The sequence below is a fragment of the Rhamphochromis longiceps genome, linkage group LG12 (assembly GCF_057381845.1).
Source record: "Rhamphochromis longiceps isolate RC_006_pf linkage group LG12, R_longiceps_female_GT1.1, whole genome shotgun sequence".
Taxonomy (NCBI): domain Eukaryota; kingdom Metazoa; phylum Chordata; class Actinopteri; order Cichliformes; family Cichlidae; genus Rhamphochromis; species Rhamphochromis longiceps.
This window is the reverse complement of record NC_140568.1, coordinates 27,752,579-27,764,947: the sequence shown is the minus strand read 5'-3', so window position 1 is coordinate 27,764,947 and position 12,369 is coordinate 27,752,579. Positions and strand designations below refer to the sequence as shown.

Genomic DNA, 12,369 nt, shown 5'->3' with positions numbered 1-12,369 from the left:
CTTTTGTTTAAGTACTAAGTTTTAGAGATAATAACTAAATCCATCTGGGACTAACAAAGGTACATTCTCACAAAACATAGATGTTGATTATATTAAATAACAGGCCCTGGAGCATGAGAGAGAGAGAGGAGCATTTTTATTCTAATATAATCAAGTTGTGTTTAGATATAATATCCACAGCATCTGTTCCCCCCCCAACAGTCCAATTTTCATTGGTGGAAATGCATTTCCAGGTTATTCTGGCTGTGTCACCAGGGAAGCGAATGTTCTGATGTACCCACGATAGCAAAACTAATGCAACTTATCAGATTAATTACGCCACTGCTGGTTTATACCAAACTTTAATAATTGTTTCCAGGAAACCCACTTCTCATCCAGTACACTTAAGCCTATGATCAAATACTTAAAAACTAAAATATGGCACTCAATGGGAGCTGCATGGAATTATACAAAACAAACAATACCTTAAATCCGACTATTTACAATGCTTTCTATTTGTTGTCTAACCGGAATTTTTATTAGTCCAGCATACATGCGAGCTCAGCCCCAGCCGGTTAATCCTTGGTGCTCAATTTGTGGCCTGTAACTTGAGAATTCAATTTGAGTTTTGATATTTGTATTGGAAGACAACAATGCTGTATTCTTTTTTAGTCCAAGGCATTAATAAATTCAAGAAGGATGTGTTTGGGTGGAAGGCACCGATTTTCAAACTCTGTGCCACTTTAGAACCCAAATAAATGCTCCCCCTCTCCTCACCTTACAATTTTCACTCAGTCACTGGCAGCTCAAAGCACCAAAATCTACTTTGTTTACACAGTTTGTGCGTATTCAGCTTAGCTTCACTCCATATTTCCCCTTTGGTAGTCTATAATAGATCCATGCCTAAAAAGGAATTCCACGCACAGTTTCAGGAGTAAACAAAATAAGTTTATGATCTCAAAAGGAGTTGTTTTATAGTCAGATCAGAGCAAAAATTATTCTTTAATAGTTTTAGCTGTTAAAGGTGGGCTTCTGACCTGACCAAACTACCACATACGATGGGACAACCTGGACGGATTTACAAGATCATCATTCTTGCCACACCTTCACACGTCCATATACTTTAGGTATTATACTATTATTTCTAGGGAAAAACCTGCATATCGGCCATGTCACTGTAGCATCTACTCGGCACGTGTTCGCTATCAAATTCAGCACCGCATTCTCGGTTGGTGCGCCCCCTTCATAGGCTCAGTGGTACGGTCCGCCTACTCGTTACGTCATGGCGTCTGACTTCGCAGGATAAATACAGCTGCTCTGCGCAATGAGGCTCAGAACACCGAGACGTTAGGGGTTGTCCTTTGAAGAGCTGGGAAAACCGCCGAGGCAGTGCCAGTAATACCGACTAAAGACGTTACCAACCCCGTAATTTAACGTTTTCGTACCAGTGGCAGCCGTTAACGATGATGAACGGACAGATGAATGGTTTTCATAACTCCCTCATTGACGAGGACTGCTTCTTGTTCACCTCGGAGTCCGTCGGGGAAGGACATCCCGGTAAGACGCGAGATGTCGGCCTTCTATCGTTCTGGCTGATGAAATAAGCTACATCTCTTGCTTTTTTTTTTTTTTTTTTTTTAATAGTTTGTCCCACAAACTAGCCTATTACTGTATTAAAATGAACAAATAGGGAGTGAAATGACAACATCGCGGCCCTTTTTTCCCTCTTCTTGTACCTTGGCCGGCTTCGAGACCACGCGCTACTAGCTGATGTAAGCTAGCTAATCTTAAATGAATAGGTCATTCTGTCGCGTGTCTCCGCCACCGGCAGCAAATGTAGCACAATAGTCATAGTGGACATGATGACATTGTCATGTGAATTGTTTCTTATTTACAGTATCGTTATTCGTTTTAACTGGTTTATTTATTTTTCTCATCCTGCCATCCGTCCCTATTCATGAAGCACGCGGCTGTTTGTGTAGGTGACTCCTAACACAGTCGTCTTCATCCCTGAAGATGAAAATAGACTGTGCATTTTATCAGTCTGTCGATATGTAGTTGGTTCAAACATTTATAAGTGTACCGTGCTTGCCTTCCGGTCTCCGTGGAGTTGCGCGGGCTCTCTTTGACGCCACACGTGCGCATGCTGACATGGCGACCGCCGAGACTCCGGTCTATTCCTCTTGAGTATGAAGGGGGACAGTTTGCGCCGACGTGCGGCATTTTACGTTTAGACCCTGTGATGTGATCGATGTTGCCGTTTACTCACGTTATTGTTTTTGTTTTTCAGACAAAATCTGTGACCAGATAAGCGATGCAGTTTTGGACGCCCATCTGAAGCAGGATCCAGATGCCAAAGTTGCATGTGGTAAGTAAATATTTCCTATCTTGTTTGCTTTGGCTTCACTCCTGTGTTGACACCAGGGTATTGAACTACATGTGAATTGCCTCATGCAGAGACCATTGCCAAGACTGGGATGATCCTACTGGCAGGTGAGATTACCTCACGGGCCACGGTGGATTACCAGAAAATTGTTCGTGACACCATCCGCCAAATTGGATATGACGACTCCTCCAAAGGTGTGCATTGCTTTACTGATTTTATTTCCTTTTTTTTTTCTTTTTTTTCTGTAAGGACTGTTCTTAAACTCCTGTGTGTTCTGCCTAGGTTTTGACTACAAGACGTGCAATGTTCTTGTGGCGCTGGAGCAGCAGTCTCCTGACATTGCTCAGGGTGTTCACATTGATCGCAATGAGGAGGACATCGGAGCTGGGGATCAGGTTAGTATTGGCCTGAGTGTTCTGAAACCACAAATACAACATGTTGTCCTTTAACAGCTTTTTAAAACTATAATTGTCTCACTCTGCAGGGTTTGATGTTTGGATACGCCACTGATGAGACTGAGGAGTGCATGCCTCTCACAATCGTTCTTGCCCACAAGCTGAATGCCAAGATGGCTGAACTGCGCCGCAATGGCACCCTTCCATGGCTCCGACCAGACTCAAAGACACAGGTATTCATCATTTTATTTTCTAATTTTCACTAGCAAAATGGGTTGTTCTAAAAAGTTGCTCATTTTGTTTCTTTTCACAGGTTACTGTACAATACCGCCAGGACCGCGGTGCCATGCTGCCAGTGCGTGTGCACACTATTGTCATCTCTGTCCAGCACGATGAAGATATTTGCTTGGAAGAGATGAGAGATGCTCTGAAGGAGAAGGTCATCAAGGCGGTTGTTCCCTGCATTTACTTGGATGATGACACCATCTACCACCTGCAGCCCAGTGGTCGTTTTGTCATTGGAGGTCCACAGGTAAATACCTTTTCATGGCGTGTTTTGTTTATCGGGAGCTATTGAGCTTTGAGTTTACCTTGATTCCTTCATTGCAGGGAGATGCTGGCCTCACCGGACGTAAGATCATTGTAGACACTTACGGAGGCTGGGGAGCCCATGGTGGCGGAGCCTTCTCTGGGAAGGATTACACAAAGGTGGATCGCTCTGCTGCTTATGCGGCACGCTGGGTGGCCAAGTCCCTGGTGAAAGCTGAGCTTTGCAGGAGGGTGCTGGTCCAGGTGAGTGGTAGTGGTAGAAGCTGCGTTTCCACACGGCATGTTCAGAAACATTTTCTTTTTTTTAATATATTTTGTCCTATTGGGGTTCATCAGATTTGTGGGTAGCTGTGGTTTCACTGTGCTCTAAAAGCTGGGTGTAGACTAATTTAAACCCCTAGCCCCATCTTCGAAAGGTTCATTTCCTGTGGTGGAAACACAGCCAACCCCCCCCCCCCCAAGTCTTTATTTCAGGGAGCAAGGCTGCAGCAGACTCCTGCCTGAAGTTTTCTGTTTTCCTGCTTGATATAACACATCTGTGTGCTGTATTAGGTGTCGTATGCCATTGGAGTTGCCCACCCCCTCTCGATTTCTATCTTCCACTATGGGACATCCCACAAGAGTGAGAGGGAGCTACTTGACATCGTGAAGAAGAACTTTGATCTCCGGCCTGGAGTCATCGTCAGGTAATGTATAACCTTTGAAGCCACCTCCTCACTGATAGCACAGTTCCTGGAGGATTGCTGTATGTTAGTTTCTCCAATCTGTAGTTTATTATATCCAAATAAACTATATATAGATTATTAATTAGGGGGTGAGGTAATAAACAAATTGCATTAGGTTAAACACCTAAGCTTCAGTGGGGGCAAACAGCTTATTTAGTTGTATTTGGATTATTTGGATTCTTGTATTTGGATTATTTAGCTCAGTTAGTGGTTTTATAAATGGGAGGAGTTTGGTTTCTGCAAGCTGCAATGTCCTGTGGTTAGCAGGGTAAGTGTTGCGTCTTCACGTTCCTCTCTTTACCAGCCAGCCATCTAATTGATTTTTTTCGCTGTCGCCACTCCCCACTGGCTAATTCGAGTATTATGCCTGTGTGTGTGCATTTGAGGTCACTGGATGTGACTGCTGCTAAAGAGTCTGATTATGTATTCCAGGGATCTGGATCTGAAGAAACCCTTGTATCAGAGGACCGCAGCCTACGGCCACTTTGGCCGAGACTCCTTCCCTTGGGAGGTCCCCAAAAAACTCAAATACTAAACCTGTTAAGCTTTTACCCCCAGGCTTGTTGGTGTATACTACAGAGAAGCCTCCAAGGTTCCGGGGGTGAAATGCCCTTTTCTCTCATATTGGTACCATTTAACACATTAACCGCTTTCCTCACTCCACCTCCCTTCTTTTGTCTTGTTACTGTTTTTCTGCTGATTGCAGTATCGTGCTGGGTCCCAGGAGGCATGCCTCAGAAACTTGATGTTTTAAAGAACTAGATGAGTTCCATGAACTCATGCACCGTAGTACTTACTGTTCTCCCACGTCTTGAGGTTCCCCCCGCTTCGTATTGTGATGCGCTGAGTAGCGGCGTTCAGCCCTCATTTTTGGCATTCCACACTCATCACTATCGTCACTATCACTGTCATGGCGGTAGTATAATAGGCTTTATGTGATATTCCTCTTAATTTACTGGTGCTACTAATGAGTCTGCATGACATCTAAAAGAGAAAAATAATTTCAAAGTCCTCTCAAGTGCATATTTGGAGTCGTGTGATCTGGCTGTGTCCCCCTAAAATTGTTAGCTTCTCCATTCCTCCTGTTGTCAGCCTGGTACGGTTGTTCCTTGACCCCCAGTGTTCATTTATCCTTTTTGTTAGCTTGTTTTTTTTCCCCTCATCCTTGTGGAGGATGCTAGAATGGCACAATTTAAAATTCAAGGGTTGTTGCTGTTTTCACTATTTAAAAAAAAAAAAAAAAAAAAAAAAAAAGGAAAAAAAGCTATGCATTGCAGGCTAAGGGGCAAGCCAAATCCTAATTATTCAAGCTCTTAAATGAGCATTAGGCCTCAGACACCCCTGCAGACCTTTGCTGTTTTCTGACGTAATACAGAAAAGTCAGAAGCTGCTGTCACTGCTCTGGTCTGCAGAGGTTTTGGTTATACTTGAAGGTTATGGGAAAAATTGAATTGCTTATGCATTGAAATTCAATTTTAAACTAGTCATTTAAAAAAAAAAAAAACTAGTTACACTTGATTATTTTATTTAATTTTTTTTTGTATGCTTTGAAGTGACCTAAAGACTCCATTTCCCTCAAGTGTATATAGATGGCAGGTGTAGCTACAGAGAAACCTGTTTCATCTTTGTCCTTAGAGGGGTGTGTTCTTTGCCACAGTCTTATTGGCTAGGAATTAAACCTCAACACTATTTATTTGTTCTCTGAAGCTCGGTGTGGATACAGAGAAGCCGAAATTTCAGAAGGCAGCTTTAAACAAACTTGGGTATTAGGTCTTGACTTTCTTGTGACGTGGTCATTTTGGTGTTTGGCTTGAGGCTCCAGAGTGTTGTACAGAAAAGCTTTGGACTGCCTCGGCAAGAAAGTGTCACTGGCTAATTGTAAATGACTATTTTACAACCGTTTTTTTTTTTTTTTTATTTTTGGACTGCAGAACTTATTTTTTTAGGCAGGTTAGTTATCGAAAATCCCATTTTTTTTAAAATATCTGGTGCAATTATTTTATTTAATTTTTTTTGGCTCAAGCCTATCCCCGTTACTGTGATGGCAACATTTGGTTGGTGTAGTACAGAGAAACCAGCCTTGTTTACATGTCCATCTCATGTGTGGGATAGAAGTTTTGGTCCCTTTTTTTTACTACTTGGAGGTCATCCCGTTGGCTATAGTAAGTGTAAGAGTGCCTTTTCTATTTCCTCTGCTCCCCATTTGCTTTTCTCCCCACCACCAACATGCGTTCAACTTCCAAAGGAACATGTAGCTCATTCTGTATTAAACTTCATGTCTGGACTGGGTAGTTTCCTTCTCTGTAATAAACAACTACACCTCTCAAGTGTCTTTGTGCTTTTTTTTTATTTTTATTTTTATTACTTTATTTGGGGATGTAAAAAAACGCAACTGTGACATTTTAAGAATTGTGATGCAGGTTGACTCAGGCTCGGGGTCCAAAGGTGGTGCTGGAGTCTTGAAAATTCAGATTGCAGTACAATGTGGTTGTGGGTGGGGAGAAACCCTCCAAGATTAATGCTGATCATTAACATTGGTTTGAAAATCATACAAAATTAGAATGGGTTTATAAATAAACTGCAATCCTAATGGATACATGTAGGTCTCCAGTACACATTACCTCTTAATCACTTTGTTTAACTGTTTGGCATTCATCGTCAGGGTCACTGGTAAGGCTAGCATCACTTAACCGGGGGAACTAAAGGGGTTTCAGAGCCACTGGACCAGTTTCAGCCCTGAGCAATGTTCACTGCGGTCTTTTGATTTGTTACTAGCAGCTGTCAGAACAAGATAAAAGTCAGGTTATTTTCATGTGACTTGGAGCACAACCAACACCCTGGCTGAGCTTTTTAAGCTCAAATTGTAGCTGATAATTTGGTTATATGGTAGGTAGTGGGAATGGAGGAAGCTCCAAAGAGTAATTTGATCTGTGTACCCTCCCACCCTTCATGCACGCTACCAAGCAACAATGTGGTACCACTTGTGGCAGGGCAGATAATACTAGGCACACCCAAAATGGTTTTGAGGGGGAAAAATACAAACATTTAAAGATAGTTTTAACAGTCAGGGCTGTACCAAGCAAAACTGACCTCATGTACACTCATCACGTTATGCTAATAGCTCCTTAAATTCTACATATTTCTGACAGAAAATCGAAGACTTTATACACACTGAGTCACATAAAAGCGAAGCCACTTGTACTGTTTCAAAACAGACTGAAAAACTTTGGGTATGCATACCTGTATAATAATAAAGATGGACAATAATGTGTCATGATCTGGTTACGGCAATAATGATGAATGAGGTTAAATAGCTGAGGTCAACCATCCAAAGCAATAAACAGTGAAGAAGACTGTGCAGGCAGGGTCTGCGGTAATGTGTGGCTGAAAGATGGCAGTGAAGGTTTACAAGATGGCTGGAAATCTGTGTGGACACGATTGGAAATAAATACACCAGATGGACAGCTCAGGTTGAGTGGTTTGGAGACAAAGGGAGGAAAAAAAACTGCATACCTCCTGCTGCCTTAGCCTTTAACAAAGAAAATTGCGCAAGATAATTTGTGGTGTAAGTCTTCAGTTAAGTTCAGCTCATGTTCGGCAGTTACATAAGACACACGTAATGTATTCTAACCTGCCAGCCAGGTGTGTGCAACACTTCTTTAAAAAGGCTAAAAAATGCTGCCACCATCAAACATGTCTTTAAGTAAATAAGTATATCAAAGGGAATATACAGTGTAAACCTTTGTCATTTGCCTAATTTGTGTCCAGTTGTACACCAAGTATAAGTCTGAGCACAGCTCATATCTGTGTTTGGCACTGAATGTTCTAAATAATCCACCTTACACTATAACCTGCCATTCAGACAAAATGCAACTTGATGGTAGCATGCATTTACCCAATTGTGTGATTTTTATTTATTATTTATTTTTTCACCGTTTCTTTGCATATGCTTTGGGTGAATTTGTTTGAACTTCAAAACTGTTAAAACATTGCGGTGTCTTAATGGACTGACTAATGGTTTGCTCGATACCTTCCAAATAAGTGATCGTAATGTGTCTGAAATGTAAAAACAAATCCATGGTTGTGTAAGTACCGTAATGAGCAATGACCCTGAAGCAAATTCCAAACACTGCGATTTGAGCTTCAAAGGGGAACATGTGCCACCCTTTCTTAACCGAAGATAATATTTCCAGTTACATCTCAGAACTCATCGGTCACTTTGAAAAGGTTGAGCACCCGTTTCAGCTACATTTGAAGTTGTTAACCAGAGCAAAGCTTACAACAAATTGATGAGATCATAGTAATGATTAATAAATCGATAAAATGACATAAGATCCCAATTTAGCAGTTTGAAAGGTTTGCACAGATATTTCTTTTATTATCAAACACCCATGAAACTTTATGATGTGATATTTTAGTCATTTGTACTGTTGGCATTCTGTTGTGAAACATGTCATTGTTAGCATGCAACACAAGGTAATATGTTAATTACAGTTTTGTAATGAAAGCAATAAAAAGGCCAAATATGGTCTGAGAAGATTCTGTTGTCATTCCTAATCACACCAGAATGTCGGACAAGTTCGGGCAGTTCACACAGCTCGCTGCCAAAAGGAAATGGCAAACAACTGTTAAGAAAAATATTTGCCTCCGGAGACAGGTGTATGCAAAGAATTTAGACTGAGCCGCTTAAAATGTTTAAAGTTTAAAGTGAGAAAGGGTAAATGCAACCAAATAAACAATAAAAATGTCCCTTTGTTTGTTTAACCTCCTAGGACCTGGCGTCCACATATGTGGAAATCACATTTTTGGTTGTCTAGACCGAAATACAAAATTTTGCTCGACAAGGGCCTGATATCCACTTATGAGGACATTATACTGCCTATTTTATCAAAATTTAAAACAAATGTCCTCATATGTGGCTCTCATCAGGTTAAAGAAAAAAAAAATCTGCTGATTCTTTGTTTTTACATACATTGGGTCTCAATATGCACAAATATAAAAAAATAAATAAAAATGCATGCCATGGAAGAGTTCGAGTCTTAGGAGGTTAAAGGTTAAGTTTCATTTTTATTTTGAAAAGTTAACATAAAAAAATCACCTGCAGTTTAACCTGTCGATGACCTGCTGAGGGAACGTCACATTGAATGGAATATTATGCTGAGAACAGTTTTTCCTGTACTGAATGCTTCACTCCAAATCATGTAGATGTTTTATTGGCATAAAAGTCTGTGCAGACTGAGATCTAGTGAGTGTGATGCCATTTCAGTATAGGGAAGTGTCGTGTTACAAAAAAAACCAAAACAAAAAAACAGTTTAAAATGATAAGGGTTTAATGGACTGGTTCTTGTATGGAGCTTTTCTACTCTACTACGCACTATATACTACGACATCCCTCATTCAAACAATCAGTTTTTATTTGCTTTCTAGTTCATTCGCACACATTCACACTCCCATGATGGACCGCAACTTGGAGTTGAGCATCTTTTTCAAGGATACTTTGGCATGACTGTCAGCCAGGGATTGAAGCACCAACTTTTCAAGGTTCAAGGTTCTTTATTTGTCACATGCATAGTTATACAAGTATAACACACAGTGAAATGTAGCCTGACACGCTCCTCGACATGTGCACTTTTTGGTTAGTAGATGACCTGGTTAATCTCCTGAGATGATCTGAGTTTTGTGAGATGGCACGTTATCCTGGTGAAAGCAGCGATCAGAAGATGGGGACGCTATGGTCATAAAAGGATAGATATGGTCTCAACAATACTCAGGTAGGCCTCAGTTGGTACTAAGGAAATACACCCACACCATTACACCACCACCACCACCAGCCTGAACCACTTATACAGGCAGGATGGATCCATGCTGTCACGTTGTTACATTGAATTCTGACCATGCTTTTTGAATGTTGCAGCAGAAATCGAGACTCATCGAGGAGTTGAACAGGTATACCTAATGAAGTTGGGTGTGAGCATATTAATTTTTCTACTGCAAAGGTCAAACTTCAACTGAGAATTACTATATGCTGAGCAAGAGAAGCCTTACTGGAAATAACTTCTAGGAACCTCTCCCTTTCCCTTTTACGGAGGACTGGATGTACTTCTTGACTCTGAAATTTAGCCTTGCACATACAGTTACAGTCAAGTTCTGCTACTCGAGTAACATCACTAGACGTCTTGGACCCAAATTGTGGTTACTGGTCGTACTGCAGCAGCTGTGCATTTCCACTACAGCGCTCGACAGCTAAGCATCTATATTTAGCCGAATGTTAGTAGAGGGGAGCTCATACTTGAACAGCTTTGAATGGGCAAGAAGACTCACCACGGTAACAGCACCATGGTACCAACAGAGGCTGTTGCAACTGAAAAGCACTGAGAACTAATTAAAGGAAAAAGGCTTGGAAGCTTGTTTTTCAAGAACAATGCACCACACACACACACTAAGCAGATCTTTTTTCTTATGTAGCAACGTGCTGATAAAGCTTTAGCCTTTTATTGGTGGTTGACTTAAGCATGCTGCAAGTGGAATACAGTCATAGTGAGAAGGGCAGAGGCAGGTCAGCTGTTTAGTTGAGGTCACTGGCATTCACTGTCAGGATTAGATGACAGCTGATACAATATCTGTATGTGTTTGCTGTTGCTCTACTGTACTTTTGCAGAAAACTGGACTTCCTCCTCCAACTTTTCTGCACAAGATGTTCGCCTTAATTTAGCTTTAAACTGTTAACAAAGGGCGAAATAAAATGTGAACTTGCAAACCACAAGGGAACTCAAGAGTGCTTTGTTTTTTAGTTACACATTTATAGATGAGGCTTTTGTAACACATTTGTTTTTAAAACGAAAATGCATCGTCAGCTAGCAGTTCGTTTTTTTTGTCACAGTATGTATTTCATGATTTGGCTGTTTAGAAAGACAGGTTATCTTCACAGTATCTTATACCGACAAAGTGCAGTTACAAAGGTACAGCAGATAACAAGGTAACTGTGAATCAAACTGAGTCATTGTCAGTTCCAAAGTTGTGCAATTGTGTTTTTGGGGGTGGTTGGAAGTTCTTTCGAAGTGTTATGACATTGAGATTAAGTAACCCAGCCTCAATTCTCTGATCTGTTGTATAACATCCGTCTCCGAGACTGCTCCATTTGGTTGAGAAAAGTTCCCAAGCCAAATGCTAAACCTCAAATGCTGATCTCATTACAAATTTCAAGATGCGTTTTATTATAGTATATGATGGTATAAAGTTGGATTTCTATTTAGTTACAAGAACATCAAAAGCAAGAAAAAAAGAAGAGAAATTCAGACGCATGGTCAGGTGATGTGGCTCGAGGGTCTCGCTGTAATGATTTAGCCGGCAAAGTAAACAGAACTCTAAACTCCCCAAACATTGAGGGGTCAGATATTGGATGCTAGGTTTGACAATAGTGCTCTTGTTGACAATCAAGTGTTTAGTACTTCAGTAAATAAATCAAGACAAACAATGTGATGTAGGCCCTGATAGTAGAGAAGCTGAATGGCTGACTGATTTTGACATTGGGTCAGTATGTTTGTTAGTGGAGTGTATGAACATCTACTGTATGTAAAAAATAAAGACAATACAAACTTGCACATTCTTGCAAATAGAAACTGTATGTTTATGGTTTCTGGATTTTTCTTAATTTGTCTTTTTTTTTTTTTTGTAATAATACAGCAGTGGATGGGAAAAGAGTCTAACCAGTGCTTTTTACCACAATGGCTAACCAATTGGTGCTTTGCTAAACTGCATAATTTCACCCCTTAAAAGCTTTTCACAGGCAGAATTAACGTACGGAAGAAAAGGTTTTGAGTTACATAATTTCTAATGATAAGCTACACTAAGGGTCGGGTATTGAATTGTGAGCTGTGATTGGGCCATTTCAGCCAACTGGAAATCTGTGTAACTTTAGATAATCTGCTGAGCAGCAGAGTAGCTACCCTGGGAATGTGTCTCCCTCCTTCAGTCACATGCTGCTTAAGAAATGAAAGCAAGCTGGAGGAGGGCGTTGACGGCATGAAGGGGAGTGTTTCGGTTCAGCCAATCAATTTGCACAGCCCACTCCTCCTTGACAAGGCTTTGTGTAATATTTGGCCCGCCCTGTGATCAGAGGATGAAGTTTGCATATCTTCATATGTCAATAAAAACAATGTAGTAATCTCCCACTATGGCGTGGCTCAACAGTTTATCTGTCTAAATGTCAAGTCAGTTTTGTATTTTTCCATAGCCAGGGAAGTGGAGCTTCCCATTTTCATTTTCGAGTTTGATAGGAGACAGACATTTTAACATGTGCATGCTATCGGCCTTTTAGGGGGACGGACCTTTTTTT

At 40.9% G+C, this 12,369-nt stretch overlaps 1 protein-coding gene across 1 annotated transcript; it reads left to right on the top strand.

The window, feature by feature from the left end:
- The first annotated feature begins 1,301 nt into the window (after positions 1 to 1,301).
- Positions 1,302 to 4,792, top strand: mat2ab (methionine adenosyltransferase 2Ab). The gene is made up of 9 exons (XM_085425567.1): positions 1,302 to 1,536; positions 2,270 to 2,347; positions 2,437 to 2,559; positions 2,648 to 2,760; positions 2,850 to 2,993; positions 3,074 to 3,292; positions 3,370 to 3,552; positions 3,862 to 3,995; positions 4,467 to 4,792. Exons 1-9 carry the CDS (start codon positions 1,443 to 1,445, stop codon positions 4,567 to 4,569), a joined length of 1,191 nt encoding a protein of 396 aa, XP_085281693.1. The 5' UTR covers positions 1,302 to 1,442; the 3' UTR covers positions 4,570 to 4,792.
- Positions 4,793 to 12,369: the final 7,577 nt, after the last annotated feature.